The 21,759-nt window shown below is 38.2% G+C and overlaps 1 protein-coding gene across 1 annotated transcript; it reads left to right on the forward strand.

Moving 5' to 3' along the window:
• Window positions 1-904: 904 nt before the first annotated feature.
• LOC145410399 (putative cytochrome P450 6a14) lies at window positions 905-10,649 on the forward strand. Its single transcript, XM_080280552.1, has 9 exons — window positions 905-1,242; window positions 2,057-2,242; window positions 5,227-5,326; window positions 6,574-6,723; window positions 6,999-7,152; window positions 8,524-8,745; window positions 9,191-9,311; window positions 9,911-10,041; window positions 10,483-10,649. Exons 1-9 carry the CDS (start codon window positions 905-907, stop codon window positions 10,647-10,649), a joined length of 1,569 nt encoding a protein of 522 aa, XP_080136678.1.
• Window positions 10,650-21,759: the final 11,110 nt, after the last annotated feature.

Genomic DNA, 21,759 nt, shown 5'->3' on the forward strand with positions numbered 1-21,759 from the left:
TCTCAGAGAAGCTCTAAATATTTGTCTTGTATCTGTAATCTCAAAAAAACTCAGAATATTTGTACTGTGTGTGATCAGTCTCAAGTGAGCTCCTAGTTTTTATGTTATCTGTACCTAATACTAAAAAAAGAATTTGTGAATTTTGTCTGTTGAAGCAGTCTTAAGGAATCTCATAATATTGTTTTCAGCTTAGGTCAGTCAAAAATCTGATCTGCTGCCAACTTTGATCAAATGACTTATCTTCCTAAGACCTGGTAATACTCAGACTGTGTATGACTATTTGTAAATTCAGTGATAAATGTTGGATAGGTTTGATGTAACACTATCCATTATTGTGAATATATTGTATATATAGAGTCATGTTGATATATTCTTAATGTTGAAGAAATATAGCGAAACTGAATAAGTTTTTGATACTACAATAATTGTTCAGGTTAGGGAACCATTTCAGAATTTTGAGTTTGACTTCCTGATAAAGGGTTTGTTTGGAGAAGTTATGGGTGCCATTCTTTGTCCAGGAGTTTAGATGTATTAGATGCCTGCTTTGTCAGTTACAATGGGTCTGGTTGTAATGAGCCAGTTATAATTGGTATTGTGTTCATGTTTCAAGTTCAAGTTGTTGATAAAGGCTGCTCTGCAGAGTTGTCAGAATTTAAGATACAGTGTTGTGTGTCATGTGTTTCTTTCCTTGGAGTTTTTGTCTGTAAAGAGGTACACTTAATGGGGCTGGTTGTATCGAGCCAGTTATAATTGGTACTGTGTTCATGTTTCAAGTTCAAGTTGTTGATAAAGTCTGCTTTGCAGAGTTGTCAGAATTTTGAGGTAGCTACAGTGTTGTGTACTTGTGTTTCTTTCCTTGGAGTTTTTGTCTGTAAAGAGGTATACTTACTGCCTCTCATTGATAATGATTGCTCAAGCTATGTCCTGCTTGTGTGCATTCCCCTTGGTGCTCATCTTATCTGCAGTCATCACCCTTGTGGTTCTGTACATGAGGAAAGTGTACAGCTACTGGGAGTCTAGAGGTGTGAATGGGCCCAAGCCAGTATGGTTCATCGGCAACATGTATGCCAGAATCCGGCCCACTCATTCCATGGCAGAATATGACCAGATGCTGTACAAATCCTACGGTGGAAAAAACTACTGCGGGTACTATGAGTTTACGAAACCCTGCCTCATGGTTGGACACCCAGACCTGCTGAAGCACGTCATGGTCAAGGACTTTGATCACTTCACAGACAGGAGGTAAGTGACTCAGATGGTGAAGATTGAACATGAGTTCTACATGTATGTTAGATTCAGTTGAAAAAGGATGAGTGAGCTTGAGGAAAGGAGAAGGCATGTAAGGCCAAGAATATGACATGATTTGGTACCGGTAAGTGAATGTGTGAGACGGTGAGGTAAGGAAGTTAAGGAATCTAAAGAACTGATGAATTACTAAAATGAATGAATGTGGGATCTCTTAATATGGACAGTATAATCAGCTGAGGGTGACAAAGTTAAAATAAATGAAACATTAACATACCGAAAGAATTGAGTCTAGCATGTTATCTTCATTTAATACAGGTGAGTATTCTTGGGAAGAGGAGAGCAAGTACTCTTCTTGCATTCCCTACAGATCATAACAGACATCTAAAAGCAGCTGATATTCCCTCCTCCTTTTAAGAGTTGTAGGTCCATAAAAAGGTTTGACAACCCCACAATGCAGTACCTTTGTTTTAAGCAACTTTATACCTCTTGTAATACAGAAGAATGAGGAGATTGTGTCTTAGGCTTCCTTTCTTCTCAAACTCATTTCCCCAGTAAGATAAGATACTATGTGCAGAATACTCTTATCCTTTGTTAATGTTGGAAATAGCATTAGGATGAAGATGAGTTTATGGTACTCTCTGTTAATAGGATGTGTTTTATTGCTTTGCTTTTGTTTTCTTATTTATAGATCCTTTCCACACACACACCCTGCTACACTCACTCACAACCTTTGTGATATGAAGCAGGATGAGGATGATCTTTGTTTCATATTTTAGCCCTCCCCCATTTTCCCTCCTTCCCTCTGCAGCATTGTAACCTTCAATGAGCCTGTGATGGACCACATGCTACTGGGATTGAAGGGTGGTGTATGGAAAGCAGTACGATCCGTCATGACACCAACCTTCAGCTCTGGCAAGATTAAACAGACCCTCCAGTTGGTCAAGGACTGTGCCAGCAATCTCGTCAAATACTTCAACCAGGAACTGGAGAAAAGGTGGGTCATGGTCTAACTGACAGTCATTACAGTTCCAACATTACCACATCATGAGGTCCTTAGCAGAGATCTTTATTTGCTGAATAGCTCTACTTCACAGTTGTCATGAACATGGCACAGTGATATTACATGTGAATAGTATTATCCATGGGGTGAAACTTAGTTTCACAGGGTAAAATGATGCATGAATGGAAGTATGGCCCATTTTATTTAACAATGTATTTAGTGACAAGAAAAAGGACTTGTACGCTGGAGTAAAGGAAACTTTGCATGTCATTGTAATTGTTTCAACACTAGTGTATTAAACTGAGTTAAAGCCAACCCTCACCTTGTCTTGTTACTTCTTAGAAGACATGGGAATTTTTTTACTTATATTTATGGAGGAAATGTGCATTTTACACAGAGAAAAATGTGGAGTAGTGCTGGTATCTGCCTCCCTTTCTAGGTTTTATTGTCAGAATGTAAGAATTTCTTTATTAATTACCTGTCAGATCATCTTTACTACATGAAATTTGCCATAGTTAGCCTTTAGTAACTGTAAAGTGGAAGTGGACTGGATTTATGGAAAATATGCAACCTTTCTGGAACCAGATCCATGCTGTAGTTAGTTATATGCCAGTTACTTAACACAGTACATGGTTTTTGTGGGTTATATATTGTCCATCTATCTATCTGTTGCCAAACACCTCAGTCCCATAAGGGGTGGCCACAAACAAATTGACTCCATGTTGCACTGTCCAACACCATTTTACTGCCCTGCTCCCAGCTCACACCACCCTCTTTCATATACCTCTCCACTCCATCCCTCCATCTCATCCTCGGCCTCCTCCTCCCTCTCCCCCTCTCCAGCTCACTCGAATACACTCCTCATTAGTCTCTCGCTCTCCATCCTTCCCATATGGCCAAACCACCTCAATGTATTTCTCCTAACGCTGTCTATCACATCCGCATCCACACCTCAACGCTTCTTCACTTCCTTATTTGTCAGTCTGTCTCTCCATGTAACTCAACATGCTCCTCTTAAATAGCTCATTTCCACTGCTGTCACTCTCGACTTGTGTCCTTCCAACAACGTCCAAGATTCACATCCAGACATTTTGTATCGCAATAGTCATGCAGCAACTTTTTAATTTCCGTGCTTACTTCCCTGTTCCTTATCACTGCTTTCAAAGAACCAGCAATTTTTCTTCCCTGTTGTACCCTTTCAAGCACTTCACCCTCTAAACTTCCATCACTCATCACCCAGGCACTGAAACACTCACATTTTCTAGTTCCTCCTCATCCAGCCTCACTGTACAATCGGTGGCATCATTTCTCTGAAAGACCATAACTTTACACTTCCCTACAATCACCTTTAGATTCTGTTTCTTACACACTTTCCCAGACTCATTCACCAAGCCTTGCAGTTTCCCTTCATTGTCACATAACAACACAGTATCATCTGCAAAGAACAATACAGGGAGTTTCCAAATACTGCCCTCTCTCTTTAGGGTCACTCCAGCATCCACTGCCCTTCCTTGTACCTCTTTCATTACCCCATCCGTATACCAACTGAACAACCATGGAGACATGACACATCCCTGTTTCAATCCAACATTCAAATAGAAAAATTCACTCATTTCACTATCCACATGCACTGCAGCTTTAGCCGCCTCATACATACTCTTCACAGCATTCAACAAATTCCCATTTACTCCATAATTTATTTTTAATACATTCCACATTTCTTGTCTGTCTACCCTGTCATATGCTTTCTCCAGTTCCATGAAGGCAGCATACAATTTCTTTCCCTTCTCTAGAAACTTTTCCACTAAAGACCTAAGAATGAATATCTGATCTACACAGCCTTTTCCCTTCCTAAATACTCCCTGTACTTCTCCAACTAATTCCTCTGTTATTTCCCTAACTCTGTCAGTAAGTATCCTATCATATACTTTTCCTGTTACACTAAGAAGACAAATGCCCCTAATGACTTAAGCAACGTTGGGTCTGGTTAGTACTTGGATGGGTGACCGCCTGGGAACACCAGATGCTGTTGGCATCCCTACGTGTCAAGTGGGAACGTTGGGTCTGGTTAGTACTTGGATGGGTGACCGCCTGGGAACACCAGATGCTGTTGGCATCCCTACGTGTCAAGTGGGGTTGGTGGAGGATTAGTGCCCCTCCCTGTAAAAACAATTAACTCTAAGCCATTGGCCACCCTGTCTGGGATACATGGCGTCTGGCAATGATGATGATGATGATGATGATTACCACTTACTTCCTTTTCCTCTTTTCCATTTTACATCAACATCATCATCATCATCCAATCCCACATTGCCCCACGAGGAGCGTAGGAACCCGGGGCTAGGCAAGATGGTCCTGACATTTAAGGTGAGAGTGACCAGCCTCACTCATCCCTGAGTGCCAGTACGTGAGCAATAAACCCCAACCACTCCTTGGATATAAACCTTCACCAGCTCAATCCGATTGGAATGCAATAATTACCCACTCTCGTAAACCACCAGGTGCCAAAATTTGGTTATATGGTTACCACCCAGCATAGTAAATGGTTTTCTGGTGTACAGGAAACCATTTGGCATGTCACTCAGTGTAGAGTCACCCACAGGCAGAAGAAAGAGGAAAGAATGAAGGAAAGAAAGACAGAAGGGGGAGTGTAGTCATCCGTAGGCAGAAGGACGAGGAAAGAATGAAGGAAAGAAAGACAGAAGAGGATGGAAGAAAAGAAGGATGGAGGAGAGGGAAGGACAAACACCCGAGAACAGCACTACGTCAAGTGAGTGGATGGTGAGTGCCAAGGGAATAATAATGCCTGACTTCCAATCCTCCGGGACTCTACCTTCCTCCCAGGCCAGTCTGCACATATTATATATTGTAAACTCATATATATTAGCTAGTACATAAAGTAGAGGGCAGCGTAAAGGTCTAGTGAGGTATAGTGTTTCATCACAATTAATTCTTTGATTTTCTGTCACCTCACTCAGGTCAACATTTGAGATGAAGGAAGTGTATGGGAAGTTTACCATGGATGCCATTGCCAGCATTGCTTTTGGCGTCAGCAGTGACTCCCTCAATAACACTCAGGTACCAATTAATATGATACATGGAGATTAGGGGGGAGGGAGAAGTCCTCAGGCTGAAGGGGTGAAGTGGGCTAAGAGGAAAAGAATGTCGTCTGTGCTTTGCCTGTATACTGTATTATATAAAATGACTCAAAGGTGTGGGAGTGGGTAGCTTGAAATCTCTTATCTTTTTATTGACACAGGATGAGGAACACCACTACTCAGCATTTGTGTTGCAAACAGCTTTGTAATTACTACAGTACTGTACAGTATATGAAAGTGGGAGAAGGGTTCATTACATATACAGTATCCTTACTTTATAATGGAACAAGATGGGGATAGAAAAACTCCAGGCTTTTTGTTAAGGGTATAGTAGCTATGATTGATTGACAAACATCCCAAAACACAGTACAGTAATGAATATTTTGTGGAAAGCTTGTCTTGAAACTAATGCTGGAATGTACAGTAAGTCATCTCTTTATGTGAAGAATACATTTGTAAAACATTGCAAATGTTGTGAGTTAGCATGAACTGAATTCTGTTTTAAGTTATATGCAGTGTTCAGAGAAGTCTGGACCTCAAAGATTGCATTACTGTACTGTTTTTGTAAATTAATTGCTGTCTGTCTTGGTATTTCATGTAAAGTAGGTTGCCTGCAGCACGAAAACACTGGGTGTGGAGTTGTTACATCCTAACATTAGTAAAACAGAAGGGGTATGTAGTTTCCAATACCATTTCTTATAATTGCCTTGGACATACAGTGATACGTAGGTGTAGTACAGTATTATTGTTTCACCTCAGTTGCTGTGAGTAACAAAATGCTCCTGCAGTTTTTTTTTTTTTTTTTTTTTTTTTTTCCTGTAAGAAAAACACTAAAGATGGAACACTTGGAGAAATTGTCCCTTCCAACTAAAGTTGAACTTGAGAAAGCCAGAATCAAGATATTGTAATTTTATTATGATAATACTGGACACTTGTTCATAAGACTGGAGGTCATGCTTAGTAGAAAGGACAGATTGAAGAAGACAGTTCCATAGTTTACCTCACCTGAGCAGAATCATAAGACAGTGGCCAGAATAAAAGCTTGATGTGTCTCAACTCTCCTTAAGGAGCTAATTTAGGTAGATTTCAATCCTTTGAGGTCGTGGTATTTCCCTGACTGAACGGAGTTGAGTTATCAGATAGTAATGAGGAACATAATGTCCTCCAGTTTTATAACACATTCACCCTTACCATTACTGAGACATTGAATAAATGAATATTTCACAGAATGAATTCTCTGCAGCTGCCGCCAAGTTTTTCACACCAGTGCCAAAATGGAAACGACCATTATTGTTCCTTCAGTTCCTGTGGCCGCACATCGCCAAACGACTCCACCTCAATGTACTTGACCGGGCCCCTATACACTTCTTCTCAAAGGTGATTTTTTTTTCGTAGTTTACTAACCATGTGCTACATTAGGTGGCAACCTTATAATTCTTATTTCAGATGTCTGTGAGTGGCATGCTTTGAAAGTATGGTACTATAAATATAGGTAAAAGTACAACCATGCATGTGGCTGTTTGGATGATGATGATTTCACTTTCTTGTTTGTATGATGAGCGTGTGATGTATTTTTCTGCATTGGTATGCCGTTGTTTTTCTCCATACAGTACATTTCTTTTTTCAAATATGGCCCTCTGTTGAACTCTCAGGTAGTGGTGGACACCATGAGGTTTCGGCAGGCAAACAAACTGCGTCGGAGTGACTTCCTACAGCTGCTGTTGGATGCACAGCAGATGGAGGCCACCAACAACAACAGCAAACTCCCTTCTGACACATCACCATCTAAAAAGGTCCCAGAACAAGGTAATAAATTGGCACAACAATCCTTGTACACTTGTAAAACAGTTGATATAAAATAAAATAGTATAATTAAGTCCATCATATGTTAGGACAGTACATGACACTGTTGGTGTACAGTTAAATATCTTAACTGTGGAGACTGTTAAGAACCAGAGGCTCTTAATCAGCAAAAATAGTATGACAGAAAAAAAGATTTGGATCACCTGTTGTAGAGGTGTTGTGCATGACGCAGTGCCACTTTCTTGGGTGTCTTCAAAAGGAGAATGAGTGAAAAGTATAACTCTCCATTGTAGTCACAATTTAGAAAATGTCTAATAATGGCAGATAAATATGACCAAAACCAGGATGTCAGTTTCATATTTAGCTGCATGACAGGAGCTTTCATAGCGAAATATTGATGCTGACTTAAATTTGTAACAGTCTCATATTCACAGGATCCCTCAGCAATCTTTGGTGCTCTCAAATAGAAGTGCAAATGGCATACTGGGTTAGAGTACTGTGCAATATAAATTCGGTATAGACTTCCATATTAACAGCCTTGTTTTCCTTCTGTTTGTGATATACAGTAGAGCAAATACAGTATTATATACTACATTATTTTGTTCCTGATTGGGCTGGTATGCCAGCATTTTATAACTGAACAGTTACTTACATTTGATAAATTGCTGACCACAGAGCACCTCTGTTGCCTGCATTTTCCTGAAACTCCAGGTAAATTTAGATTACTGTCTGTTGTAGTGGTGGGTGGTGGCAACCATCATCCACTCACTTGATGCAGTGCTGCTTACTTCTTCCTTCACCTTTATCATTCTATTTCTGTGTCTGCCCATCCCCCCTTCTTTCATACTTCACTCTTCCCTTCCTGTCACTTTTAATTGCTCCATTCTACATCAGATGGCTCAACACTGAATGACAAGCCTAATGGTGTTGTGTAACCTAGGAAACCATTTACAATGCTAGGTGGTAACTATTTACCCAGATCAAGTGGTGAGGTGGAGCCTACTATGATGCCCCTGTTAACTGGGTGGAGAGATGCAAATGCGGCATCCATCCTGGAACCAAACCTCCATGCTATTCTCTGTTCCTTGTTATGGTGAGACACTCTCAGCCACAAGATAACATCGATTCACTGCACAGGATAGCCCTGCAGGGGCAGTTGTTTTGCCTATGGTTGATGGGTCTGTTCACCCAGACAGACTGGGGTTGATCAAAAACAACTGTCTGTTGTATTTCTAAAGCATATCAGGCACTAGTATGTGTACATTAAATACATAGATCATATTGAGGATGAAAAAAAAAGTGTACACATTTCTGTAGGAACTCTGTACAAGTTTGAGATAATGTATTGCTGATAGATGTTATGTTCATTTCCAGTGCTGACAGAGCTGGTGATCACAGCACAGTGTGTGTTGTTCTACATCGCTGGCTATGACACAACAGCAACAACTCTCAGCTTTGTGTCATACTGCCTTGCACTTCACCCAGCTGTGCAGGAGCGCTGTATGAATGAGGTAGAGGAGGTCTTGGCTAAATACGGGGGCGAGATCACATATGAGGCTTTGGCAGAGATGACCTACTTGGATATGGTCTTTGCTGGTAGGTATTTCTGTAATCTGTATTATGTATTTATTGCCAGATGCCTGAATCCGTTCTTCATCCAGGATGGCCACAGCATAAACACCTCCAGACTTGAATGGCTATGGCTGCAATGATTTACTTGGTGTGTGGTGGATGATCTTTTTCTGACAGTATTATTTCTCCCATATATATGACTAAACAGTTACCTTATTTCCCAGAAAACTAGGTGGACAGTTTTTCAGAAAATAAATAATGTCACTGTATATCTGGTACATCATTAATAAGGTTTTGTGGATGTAGTCACTGGTAGTACTATGCAGTAATCAGTTAGAACTTCAGAACACACTCTTTTAAAAGCTCCATTGACAAGGATGCAGGTTCACCTCTCATTACCCTCACCTACTGTATTTACTGTTTCATAGTTACTTTTCTTTACTTGAATCAGTCCATTCTTTCACTACAGAGACCTTGCGACTGTTTCCACCAGCTCCACGAGTTGACCGCACCGTGACCAAGCCCTTCACTCTCCCCGGCACAAACATCACGCTAGACAAGGGCATGAAGGTCACCATACCCATATACAGGTTAGATGCACACCAACACCCACAGTTCTGTTTTATAGTTAATGTTTCTCGCTGCACACTAAGAAAACTGTGCTGGTATTGAGCGACCATGGGAAATATAGCTTATCACTTACATAGATAGTTATCAGCATTAAAAACAACATTGAAAAATAATATCTATAACTCTCTATTGCATATTAACCCCTTTAATCTGATGACTGTTATAGTCTATTCTTGCTGTTTTCAGGTGATTTTTTGCAAATTAGGAAAAAGTTGTGCACATTTTTTTTTTTTAATGCAAGAAAGAAGGAACCAAAGGTCAGGAGCCCACAAACCATTCCTTCCAAGAAAAAAAACAAAAACAATACAAAAGAGAACTAAATCCAAGATCCATTCATTTTGAGATGCCTGGACAGTGAAGGGGTCTAGCTAATATTTCCAATTCAGAACATCTGTCCTAAAGTTGAATAAATTAAATTCATCTGGAGATACCGAGAATAAACTAGAATAATTGTAGACAGCAAGAATAAACTAGACTATCTGTATATAGCAAGAATAAACAAGAATAATACATCAAAGGCTTCACAGGGCCTAATTCACAAATCGTATCCTTGTGCCAGCATTCATCGAGACCCGAGCCATTACCCTGACCCCGGCAAGTTTGACCCTGAGCGCTTCACCCCAGAGAATAAAGCTGCCCGCCCCCAAAGTGTCTACCTCCCCTTTGGCAATGGGCCACGCAACTGTATTGGTAAGGACACTTTACCCGACGATGGTTTGTCACATCTTTCTCAACTTTCTTCTTGATTTTTTTTTTCTTCCTTAATTATGTACATTACCCAGTTTCTTTTATAAACTAGGAGGGTATTCATGAGAGCATTTATTTTCACCACACTTAAGTGGTTCTGCACTGGAGCATTGTACAGACTGTTAAGTACAGCTCTGTGCATTTAAATCCTTAGGTCATTGTGAACACATCAATATTTTTGTCATATTCCCTTAAATTGTGTTATTGTAATCTTATTTTTCACCATGTTCCCTAAAATTGTTTTCATTGTAATCATATAGCCAGTGGATTTATTGTAATCTTATGTACAGTACTGACATAAAATGGTGAAAACATAGCTGTCCACATTTAATGACACAGGTGATGGTACTTTCTCATGACATAACCTTCTGTCCTGTCTTTCAGGCATGAGGTTTGCACTGATGGAAGCCAAGGTTGCAATCGTTTATCTCCTGCAGGAATTTGCATTCATCCCCAGCAAGAAGACGCAAGTTCCTATTGTCATTGAGAAGCGCAGTGGACTCCTCAAGGCAGAGGATGGGGTCTGGGTGAGACTTGCAAAGAGAACATAAACCACATATTCTGCATGGTAACTGATCAGATGCAGTGGAAATGTGACAATCCAGATACAGTAACTCCTCACAAAAAATTGAAGATGTTGCCATTCACCACACAGTTACTTCCCCACTCATCTCTCCATGTTGTTCTTGACCATCTTGTCTCAGTCATGTCTGGTTCATTTATCTGCTCTTTTTGCGAGTCTTTCATTTTCCATTGCATTCCTTTTGTCCACATTAAGTACATTACCCTCATTCACACCTGTGTTATCTTATTCTGTTTCCTTTCCTCTCTGTCTGCTCACTTACAGAATGTACCTGTCCACTTTTAAATGAAACAACTTATATTTTTTTTCACTCACAGTTGTTGTTTTTGTTGTGGTCTCTGGCTTATCTAGAGGCAAATATGATGGTTTAGAATATAGTTGTCCCGAATGGAAGAAAAGACTGACCTTTGGACCAGCTGTACTGTATTTGGGTAATTTCTACTGCATTGTCAAAATTTGTGAAGCTGGAGAGAAGTAATAGAGATGCTGTAAGCTTGAGCTTTGTAAAAACGGGAGTAATCGCTACCTTTGTGGAAACCTGTAGCATTTTGTGGAGTAATTAGTCACATTAAGAAGTATGCAGTTTTAGTAATGAAACACTGGTAGCAGGCTTCAAGAAAGTAATGAAACTCAGATTTTTTGTCAGTGCTTTGGCAGTAAGTTTTTTTTTTAATTCCAAAGAAGTTAGGTAAGACTGTTAGGTAAGACTGAAGGACAGCCAAGCAAGAGTATGGATGTGTTATTTGGGTGATAACCAGTAAATCTGGGGTTTTAAATAATTTTGGTAACCAGTTAATTGGGGGTTTTAAAGAATTTGCTGATCAGGTTTGGTGAAAATTTGTTCATTGGTGAATACTGATTACCTTACATGATAGAATGGTTATTGTGTATTTCCCTGCAGGTATTGTATTGTACTCCTTAACAAAGTCCAGTAACATATTAAGGCAAAACATAGCTCTTGTAGATTGAATGTATGAATCTCATGAAGATATTAATCTTAACAAATAGGTTTCGAAGACTAGACAGGAAGGGCACAGGAAAAGAATAGTGGGGGTGAGAATAAGGTGTGAAACTGGGATGAAGAAAAGCTTCTAGAAACAGTGAGGGAGAAGGTGCAGTGTTAGAATGAGAAGGGGAAAAATATAAGAATAGTGAAGGAGAAAGTAAGATGTACATGACAGTAACTCTAGTAACATATATACAAAGCAAGTACACATTCTCTGTTTAACTGCCTCCCCATACCCAATGCCTCACTCACACAGCACAAGGCCGGGTCAAGGGTCAAACTATTTTGTAGGTCATAAGTAGTCACTTGCTCTCTAAGCCACGTTTCACAATTACAGGTATATGACATCTGTTTGTTCTTATTACCTTCATATGGTTTTATACAGTTTGGAGGAGACCTGTTATAGTGAAGATGTTAATGAATAGTACAGCATAGACCACCTAACCCCATCAATTTGAAAATTCTCCTTAAGGCTAAATGAAATCTACAGGTGGCAAGGAGAATGAAAAGATAAATTGCTTTATTGGACTGAAGGGTTTAATCACTGAACATTGATTATGTCTTTCATTTTATTTATGCGAACATCTGACAGTTTTATTAAGCTTTGGGAAGCAGTTTTATTGTGAAAAGAGTAATAAGACTTCACTAACCTCTTCACTACAAGTGATCTCCCCAACACTGAATAAAACTGTGTTGGAGTAGCAAAAAAAAAAAAAAAAAAAAAAGTCATCATGTTACTGAATGAATTATGTGACTTACTTAACCTCTTCACCACAGGGAAGTCTTCAGCTGATTAGAATAAAATGTTGATAGCAAGAATAAGATAAAACTGTCATTATCTTAGTGAAGAGGTTAGTGGAGGATATTTTTAAAAGTCTTTTACCATGATGACGTTTTTCCCAGGCTGAATAAAACCACTGGAGCTAGCAAGAATAAAGTACAAGTGGTCATTTTAGTGAAAGGTTTCACAGAATATACGTGCATAAGAAAGGCTGTTGGTTTGTGTGTATATTAAAGCCTGCCGCCATCAGCAGAATAGGAAATTCCCTTCAGAGTACCTAAGCACCACACTTTACATTGAAAAGTTGTAATTTGATTTGTGGTACCACAAGTATCAGAAAATGTTATTACTTAGATATCAGTACTCTATTAACAGTACAGTAAAACCTCAATATAATGGACTTCAGTAGACCGGAATTCACTTTATTGGAATCAAGGAACTATCTATCTATCTATCAATTGCCAGACACCATAATCCTGTAAGGGGTGGCCATTTGACTTTGAGTTAATCGAGGAACTACCGGACTAAATTCCTATATATTGGAAAAAGTCTGATAAAGCCAGATGCAGTCTGGACTGCCTGACCACTTCAGCTATGTTCACCACAATAAGGTAAATAAAAGACATGTTTATCAGTGTACAGTACAGTATTATTATTCTGTTTATATTATACCACTTGATTAATTTAGTGAAGTTATAACAGTATAGTACTGCAGTGGTAGTCAAGACAGTTTGAAAACAGTTTGTGTGATCCAAGCTAATGTCTGATGTATTGGAAAAGGTCCGGGTTAGCAGGGGAAATCCAAATGTCGCTTTTATCGGAATTTCTCCTTTTTTGGAATGGCTTGGGCCCCAATTAGTCTGTTATAGTGAGATCTTACTGTACTTTGTGCCGTTAAAATACCAGTAGCCTGTGTACAGTGCAGTAGTGGCTTTAGGGCTTGGCAAATTGGGCAACTACATGGACCCCCTCACAAAGGGGACCTCCCAATTTGGCTGATATCATATTGAAAGTTATTTAATTACAATTTTAAGCTTTTATCCATTCACTGAACATCTCAGTTAATTAAAAATATTTCAGAACTGGACTGTTCTGTAGAAAAGTTACTGGTATTTTAATGTCAAGATAATAAATCACAAGTCATGCTGGAGGGTCTCTTGTGACTCACCTGCCCAGGGCCTAACAGGGTGTAAGGCCATTGCTGGTACAGTGTATGGTTCAAGTGGGGACAAAAGTTTGCCTCCTATTTCACATCCATTGCTTCTCACTTTTCTGTGCTGGCTAATATTTTTAAGCTGCAAGAGGCTTGGTTTGTTCCTCTGCCCAAAGACGATTTTTGTGTTACAGTATGACACTTCGGAGAGGAAAGTGATTGACCTGCCGTAAGTGTGAAAGAAATGCAGTGGAATAGTGGATGAATGTTTGTTCCCATCTTCCTCAGAATACATAGATCTGATTATTTATTTAGCTACTTGTAAGAGAAACTGGGAGTGTTCCATACACTGTTTTACACAGAAAGTTCAGCATTATACTATACTGTACATTTCTGAGTAAGAAGAATGTCTAGAATATCACGATGTGCAGAGATAAATCAGCAAATGTTGACAGTTGTTGTTCACAGGACTAGAAGGAAATTTTGTAAATGCAGACCACAAAGCTCCACTGTTTTGAGTATACAGTACAGTAAAGCCTTGTGACAAATCACACTTTTGCCATTTCTTTTTGTTAGTAAATCCTCAGTAGATTACAGAAAAATTGTGTATTAAAGTTCAGGTGTTACTTTTAAACCAGGTTTGTCAGTTTCCCCTATTTTAGAGTACCAGCTGTAAGGTGGATATTGTGATATCAAGAACTCATTCCCAGTCTATAATGAAAACTGCCAGTATTTACTGGAATAATTAAGGATTTATTGTTACGGTATCTCATCTTGTGACACTCTTCTTCCTCTCAAAAGCCATCTGCCTCAGCCATCACATCAAGGGATAACAAGGGCGTGAAAATTATAATCAGAAAATCAGATTAGACTGAATTCTTTCCTTTCGTGATATACAGGCATTTCTGGTTACAAGTCGGAAATATGCTTTAAAGTATCGCAACTTCTTATGCACAATTGGTACTGTAAATCAGAAGTAGCAAATCAACTTCATAGGTAACAGTGGAACTTGAATGAACAATCTTTCAATAATTTACCTTGGACTTACTTCCATAAAGGAAAGGATTTAAAAGAGACACTGAAGGCCTCTTACAAAGCTTTCGTATTAGTCAGTTACTGTCTGTGATTCTGTTACTAGACCTGTGAATTGCCCCAACTCACAAATTGAAACATTCTTACAGTACAATCTTGGAATCAGGATCCACCATAAAGACATGCACGTGTAGGTTGGTCTTGTAGCCTACAGCATTGTATTTTGAGATGCATAGGCTCATATTTTGATGTATTAAGTACATTTTGATGGGTAAGAATTTGTTTGTAGTTCATATGCTCTATATGCATTAATTTATAGAACAGTTGGATTCCTTCACTTAAGAACTGATCCATGCATAACCCAGTGCTTATTGGTATATATTGGTTAATTTAGAAAAGCTAGCAACAATAAATAGCCTATCATGTAGACATTTAGATCCATTTGTATACATATTGGATACTGGACCAAATTTTGCACAAGTTTGCAAAGGAATCCAAGCATAGGATTAATAATAACTATCATAGATGACTATTATATACATATGCTGGTATTAGTTACTATTAGAGATGCAGGTAATTTAAAAGTAAGAGACATTTCTGTAGTAAAGTATAACACGTGATTATTGTAGCTGATGAACACTGAATGATAGTGTGTATTTGTATCAGCATCACGTTCTCGATAGGCATAATAAAGGTGACATGTTTATTGTGCACGAGTCTGACATCATAATACTTGTTTAGTGCATGAAACTATGAAGTTAATACAGTTGGTTATCGCGACTGTTTGTAGGTTTTCAAGTCTGATAAACTTTGTAAGATATTAAGAGTAGGATTATCTTTGTATTGGAAGAATATTGTCCATGGGGTTGTATGTATTCAGGTTATCAACTTCTTGCTAGTTTTTAAGAGGTCTGGCTCTCTGTAGCTAGTTTCATATTTAATTACGTTCAGTGTTGCTAAGAATAATTACATTCCTGTTGATAACCATTCCAAGCTGTTTTGTTGCCGATAAAGGTCATATGAGGCATGTTGATAAAGATTCAGTACAAGGGCCAGAGGGAAGCATAATTTCAGTTTTGGGTGTAATAGAAAATGCAGAAACTATTTGTCACATTAAGCTCATAATGACAGTTAAACTCTTTCTGCCTGAGGATACAATTTTTCTTTGAGCTATCACAACATGAGTTCATTTAGCTTAAGAGAGCCGGAGACTTTAGATATAACCATAGTTTACTCCTACATTGTTAGAGGGCTTTCCTAAGTTGAATAAAATCATATAGTAGCCAAAATTAAAATGTAAATTACATCTTCTGCTAGAGTGAATTAAGACTTTAGGTGTCTCCTGCATTATGACCTTTAACTGGGTGGACAAAAGATTGCAAGAGCTTCTGGGCATTAACCGTGTTTTAGTGTCACAACTAACATAGACGAGTGCAGTTTGACTGTGCAAGAGATTAGTATCCTTATCTAATAGATTCTCCAGTCCAGTGCTCCAAGATATAGGAAATAAGAGAATAGTAGTGGCATTCCATTACTGGTAACTAGCAAGAGGTCTTAGAAAGGAGGCTTTCAGGATTAGTTTAGTATGAATAAATATGATTTCACTAACATGATTAAAATTAACAAAGCAGATGAACAGGTTAACACTTCACACCTGTCAGATGAATTGTCTTTTCCTCAGGCCAGTTCATCATTTCATTTTGCTGGATATATATATCATACTCTGTGCCTTTTTAATTAATTAGGCAGGAGTACAGTACTGTATTAGAAAACTTAAGAACATATTTGAATGTACAAGTAAACAGTCACAGAGAAATGTCAACAAGCATAATTAATGAATAGCTGTGTTGAATACTGTATTAATTATATCCAAGAATTGTTTCTGCTTTGTTAAAAATGTTATGTAACAAATAATGTTTGGACATAATATGAACTAGTAGAAGTTCAAAGAATAGTGATTTGTAACCTGTCTGATAAATATGATTTTAAAATGATGTGGCACAAGTGACAGTATTTAGTGCATTAGAAGATTATGTAGTAGCCAGTATTGCTAGTTACTTTACTTGAAACTGTTAATTTGCTTTAGTGCCTTTGTGGTGGTTGTTTGTGAAGGTGACTTTGTTAATGCAGTGTGTGTAGATGCACCATAGTACATAATGACTCTATAACGGTTGGTAAAGTTTCAGATTACAGGTGTTGTTGTGGGATAACTAATGCTGTCATTTAAGCGTTTACCCTCATCATGTGTGTTGTAGCCATGGCATAGATAGAGTGAGTTCTCCATTCACTGTGTAGCAATTCACCATTCATGACTGTAAAACTGTAGGTGCCTCATTATGTACTGGTAAATATTACCCTTACATCTAACCAGTGCCAGGATGATTGGGGAAGATTCCATATTTCTGTAATATCCCTTTTAGTGTTGAAGGCTTCATATGTCTTAAGAGTTTTGACATGCATGCACGTGTCAGTCTTACCACCAGAGAGCTGCCCTTCATGTTGCCCCATCCCAGGTAGTACCTCTTTTCGAAACTAATCCTGAGGTCATTATGAAGGACCTGTTCCCAGGCTTTCTTGGATATTTTGGTGTTCTGTCCTCCACTTTTTTGGACTTTTCATGTGGTTTTCATCCTCCATTCTTACTACATGTCCAAACCTTGTGAGTCTGTCTCTGCTTACCATAGCACCAGTGCTTTCAGTACCTAGCTGATCTCTGAGCTTATTCACACTTCTCCCTTTTGTAGCTATCTCTTTCGTGAAGCACAGCACATCCATCTTGCCACCCTCATCACATATGTGTAAACGTAAGGATGTCAGCCTTGATCTTCACTAAAGATGATATTGTACCCTACTGCCATAATTTTTTACACTTTTCAGCAGTACAGCATCACCAGTTTCTCCAGTCATCTGCTCGGCTACTCTGAATACCTCATCTCTACATCCTGCACTATTAGGCTTGCTTAACAAGGGTTCCTGAGACAGCATCTCAGTCATTTACACTTATTTTTTCACTCATGTTCAGCTGCAAAGTAATCTCCTTCTAACCACAGCTCTTCCATTGCCTAAAGTCTTTCCCCTCTTACTGCTGCATCTACCTCCTCATTGCATCACTAAGACCATTCCTTTGTAGATACTTTTTCCAACCACAGGGTAACTTAAGGGTTTCAGTCACAGGTTAAACCAGTAGTTTTCATGAGATCCTGCTGTAGAGCATAAAGTTGCTACTGCTTTAGAGCAGCAAGTTGCTCATGAACACTACCAGTCATGGTACCACATGGTGACACCCCTTTACACATCTGTGCTAGAAAACTTTCTGCTCTGCCTGGTGCATCATCAAACAACCTCTTCTTCTTGGTTATGTCTTTTTCCCTGTCTAAAACATTCTGATTGACATCGCATGCAGCCAATCTGTGCTCTTGCTCACGTCCTTTCTTAGGAAATTTTATTCTGGCCAACAAATGATGGTTAAATTCTTTATGAAATCTCTTCCAATGAAAGGGTTATATTCCTTGAATGGTCCTTATGGGTATAGTGTGTCTTGTGGTGTGTATGTGTTTGTATGTTCACATGATCTTTTTTTCCAGAATGCACAGTTATGTCTGAACCACAAGTTAACATATATTAGACGGCAGGATAGTATTACTTACTGGTGTGCTTATAGTCATAATAAGGTACTACATTATGTATAGAATATATATACAGTATATTTATAGTTTACTGCCAAATTATTTCTATAGAGAAGGCAGCACAATTACAGTAACTGTAGTCAGAAAATATAGTTAAAATTTGTGTAGTTGCACTTTTATATGTATAGGAGGATATCCTTGCAGTGGAATTTTTCTGAAGGAATCACAGTCAAATGTACAATGTTGAAATACCACCAGGAATTAAAATACCACTAACTGTTTAAGTATTGTAATATATACGTGTACAGTATTTCAAAAATAAATTGCTTTAATCAATGTGAAAAATCACCGTAGTAAGTAGAACACAGTAAACAAAAGTGCCGTGATGTGTCTTGAAAACTGATCATCAAGCTACATCTGTATTCCAGTGGTGTTTCAAGCAAATTGTTGTGAAACATAAAATGTTTCACATTCATCTCGTCTATATACACAATTAGCAGAATTTATGAAATATGTGATTCTCATAACATTCATGGGCTTAATATAAAAAACCTATGCAAGAAGTCATATTGGTTTTCCAGTCTCTCAAAGTCTATGCAATATTATCGTCGGTGAATGCCACACCTACTGAGGTACAGGTTAAGGGGTTGCGAGTCTGATTGGCCACAATTGTAGCAATAAGTAAGAATAAGTTAGTTTAGCTGAACAACTCGTCAATTTTGAGCAGCCTTCATGCATGTGCTTGTTTATCGGAGCTAGCTTTTGTCACGTACGAGTACCTGTAAGAGATTGATTATGAGCAGATAACCTTATTATTAAGGTTTCCGAGTTTTAGCAGGCCAAAGAATAGTCAAGTGTCAAGCTCATGTCAGTGTTTTGGAAGCACAATTGTTGTGCACTGTTCTCTATTGGTACTAAATTTAAAAGCACTTTTCTGTAGATATATTAATGTTAAATGTCTGGATATTTTAAAGTAATTAGACTTTGTGTTGTAAACTGTGATTGTTATTGTTGTAGACTTTCTGTTGTTGAAATTTATGGTTTCCCCAAACTAGGATGATGATGATTATATAAATTAACTCTTTGGGATACCTAAGTGTGACACCCACATCTGGAAGTTATATCTCCCAGAAGCTGTCAGATACTAAATTTAGTGCAGCATCTGGGACTTGAAAAACAGTTGAAATTATTAATTAAATTTTTTTTTTTTTTTTTACCTATTGTATATCACATGGTACTTTTTTATCTAATGTATGTTCATGGGCTATCAGTGTTTGTGGTAAGAGATAGACATCTCCTAGTAGCAGTTGAAGTTCAGAACAAACACTTAAATATTCAGATTTTCTTCTGTCTGACATCATTATGCAGGTGATCTTTTCTTCTTTGTTGTGCCAGTAACTCAGAAAGTGCAAGATGTTTAAAAAATCTGAAACCATGATTGAAAAGCATATTAAATCCTTCATCTTTTGATGCCAGAAAATTGTATCAATCTCAGTCAAAAAATTGGAGTATCAATATGTACAGTTTTCACTGTGTTGCTTCTCTGCTAATTATTTTACATAAAAGATTTTTTAAACTGGTCATTCACAGACAATGGTGTCATTCTTGGATGTCAAAAAAAGTTCTTAAGTGTATATGCCAGAAGGTGTATTCCATGTGTAAATTTAGCGCCAAAAGTATAGGTTGATATGCCAGAGAGTTAAACAGGAAATATGTTTATGGGCATTATTATATTAATATGGTTTTCACCTTCCTTTTATGTACTGTATTATGATTACTGTAAATATTCAATACGTGATACAATTTTACTGTGCTCTTAAGTGAATTTCCACATATCTAACTACAGTGGTAAGTCTAGTTTCAAACCTAAATTAATTTTACTTAAAACGAAGTCTGTTGGTTACTGTGTAAGGCTACTAAATAATTCCAGATAATGGTCTGTGTTGGTGAAGGTGTTATTGTATTATGTCTATAATGTACAGTAGTGAGAATATTTGTCAATATGGTCTTCCAGATAGAGAAACCTTTAGGAAGTTGTCTAATGACATTTAAGTGCTCGGTTTGAAGTGGGGAGGAAAAAATTATTCTGCTCTTTAAATTCAATGTCCACTATGGTATTTTTTTTCTTAACCATTCTCATGCAATGTATTTCATTCATTTACAGTATTAATCTTTGTCTAGAATTCATATACAGTACTGTATATGCATTAGACTAAGTACGAGATGTACAATGTGTCAGCTGTCTCTGACTAACTGGCAGCTCTTCATAAACTGTAGCAGTCCATACCTGTGCTGGAGCAGCTGATATACTGCAGTCATTAGTTTAGCAACTTTAGAAACATCCTGTAAATTGACACACAGATTACAATAAATTCCTATTTCACTTTACTGGTTGTGGTATGTCACCACCTCCAGCCGTAATTATACCAGTACTCCTTTTACAATAACTTGAGCCTGTAAATAACATGTCTCCATCTGTAATGCTGAGTTGTAACAATAATGTACACAAGACTATGATGCTAGTCATGAAGCTGTGCTATGAAAAAGATTTAGAACTATAGCATTGCCTGTATCTGTCAACGAGCTACATAAAGCAGCAAAAGGGCCAAGTTAGAGTGAAAAGGATAGATAAAGTTGCATTATGTCCTGTTCCAGGTATTTATCCAGGGTGATTTTGGCAGGTTTTTGCAGTTTTGTCTACAGATTTCAAAACTGCAAGGCCGCATACATGCATATTATTAAGTGCATAACTTCTTCAGTTTCATATATTTACCTGAATTTCATACCCAGGTCAGTTCTGTAGTATGTTTAAGACAAATGTTAAAGCATGATGCATGTCCATTGTTTATGGATTCATTATTAAAACTGCACAGATATTTGGTGTTTTATGTCTAATTTTCCTTTAAAGTATCTTTGGCAAAAGGAACCCAGACTAATTAACAAAACTGCAAATTCAGTCCATGCGATGTAGTGCTGATTTCAGGTTTCTGCCCTTCCCTCTCCTCTATCTTTCTTTCCTTCCATCCTCTTCTGTCTTTCTTTCCTTCATTCTTTCCTCTTCCTTCTGCCTGTGGGTGACTCTGCACTAAGTGACAAGCCAAATGGTTTCCTGTACACCAGGAAACCATTTATTACGCTGAGTGGTACCAACATAATCAAATTTTAGCGCCTGGTGGTTTAGTGGGTAATTATTGCGCTCCAATTGGATTGAGCCGGTGAAGGTTTATATCCAAGGAGTGGTCGGGGTTTATTGCTCACTAATGCCATTCAGGGATGAGTGAGGCTGGTCACTTGCATCTTCAATGTCAGGACCAAATTGACTAGCCCCGGGCTCCTATGCTCCTCATGGGGCAATGTAGGATTGGATGATGGATGGTTATGTAACAGGCAATGGTGCATCCAGAAGGGAGGATATGACTGTACAATACAGTGATGTAAAAAAAATCACATATTTGTTAAGAATAGTTTTGCATAAACTGA

Source organism: Coenobita brevimanus, chromosome 85, assembly GCF_032717465.1.
Source record: "Coenobita brevimanus isolate Jiangsu-jjx chromosome 85, ASM3271746v2, whole genome shotgun sequence".
In the NCBI taxonomy this organism is placed as follows: Eukaryota; Metazoa; Arthropoda; class Malacostraca; order Decapoda; family Coenobitidae; genus Coenobita; species Coenobita brevimanus.

Bases quoted from the DNA above. Each gene is read 5' to 3' on its own strand.
- LOC145410399 (XM_080280552.1), top strand. From the start codon at position 905: ATGATTGCTCAAGCTATGTCCTGCTTGTGTGCATTCCCCTTGGTGCTC. The intron at 2,243-5,226 runs GTGGGTCATGGT...CACCTCACTCAG, and splicing joins AACCAGGAACTGGAGAAAAG to GTCAACATTTGAGATGAAGG. The intron at 6,724-6,998 runs GTGATTTTTTTT...TTGAACTCTCAG, and splicing joins CTATACACTTCTTCTCAAAG to GTAGTGGTGGACACCATGAG.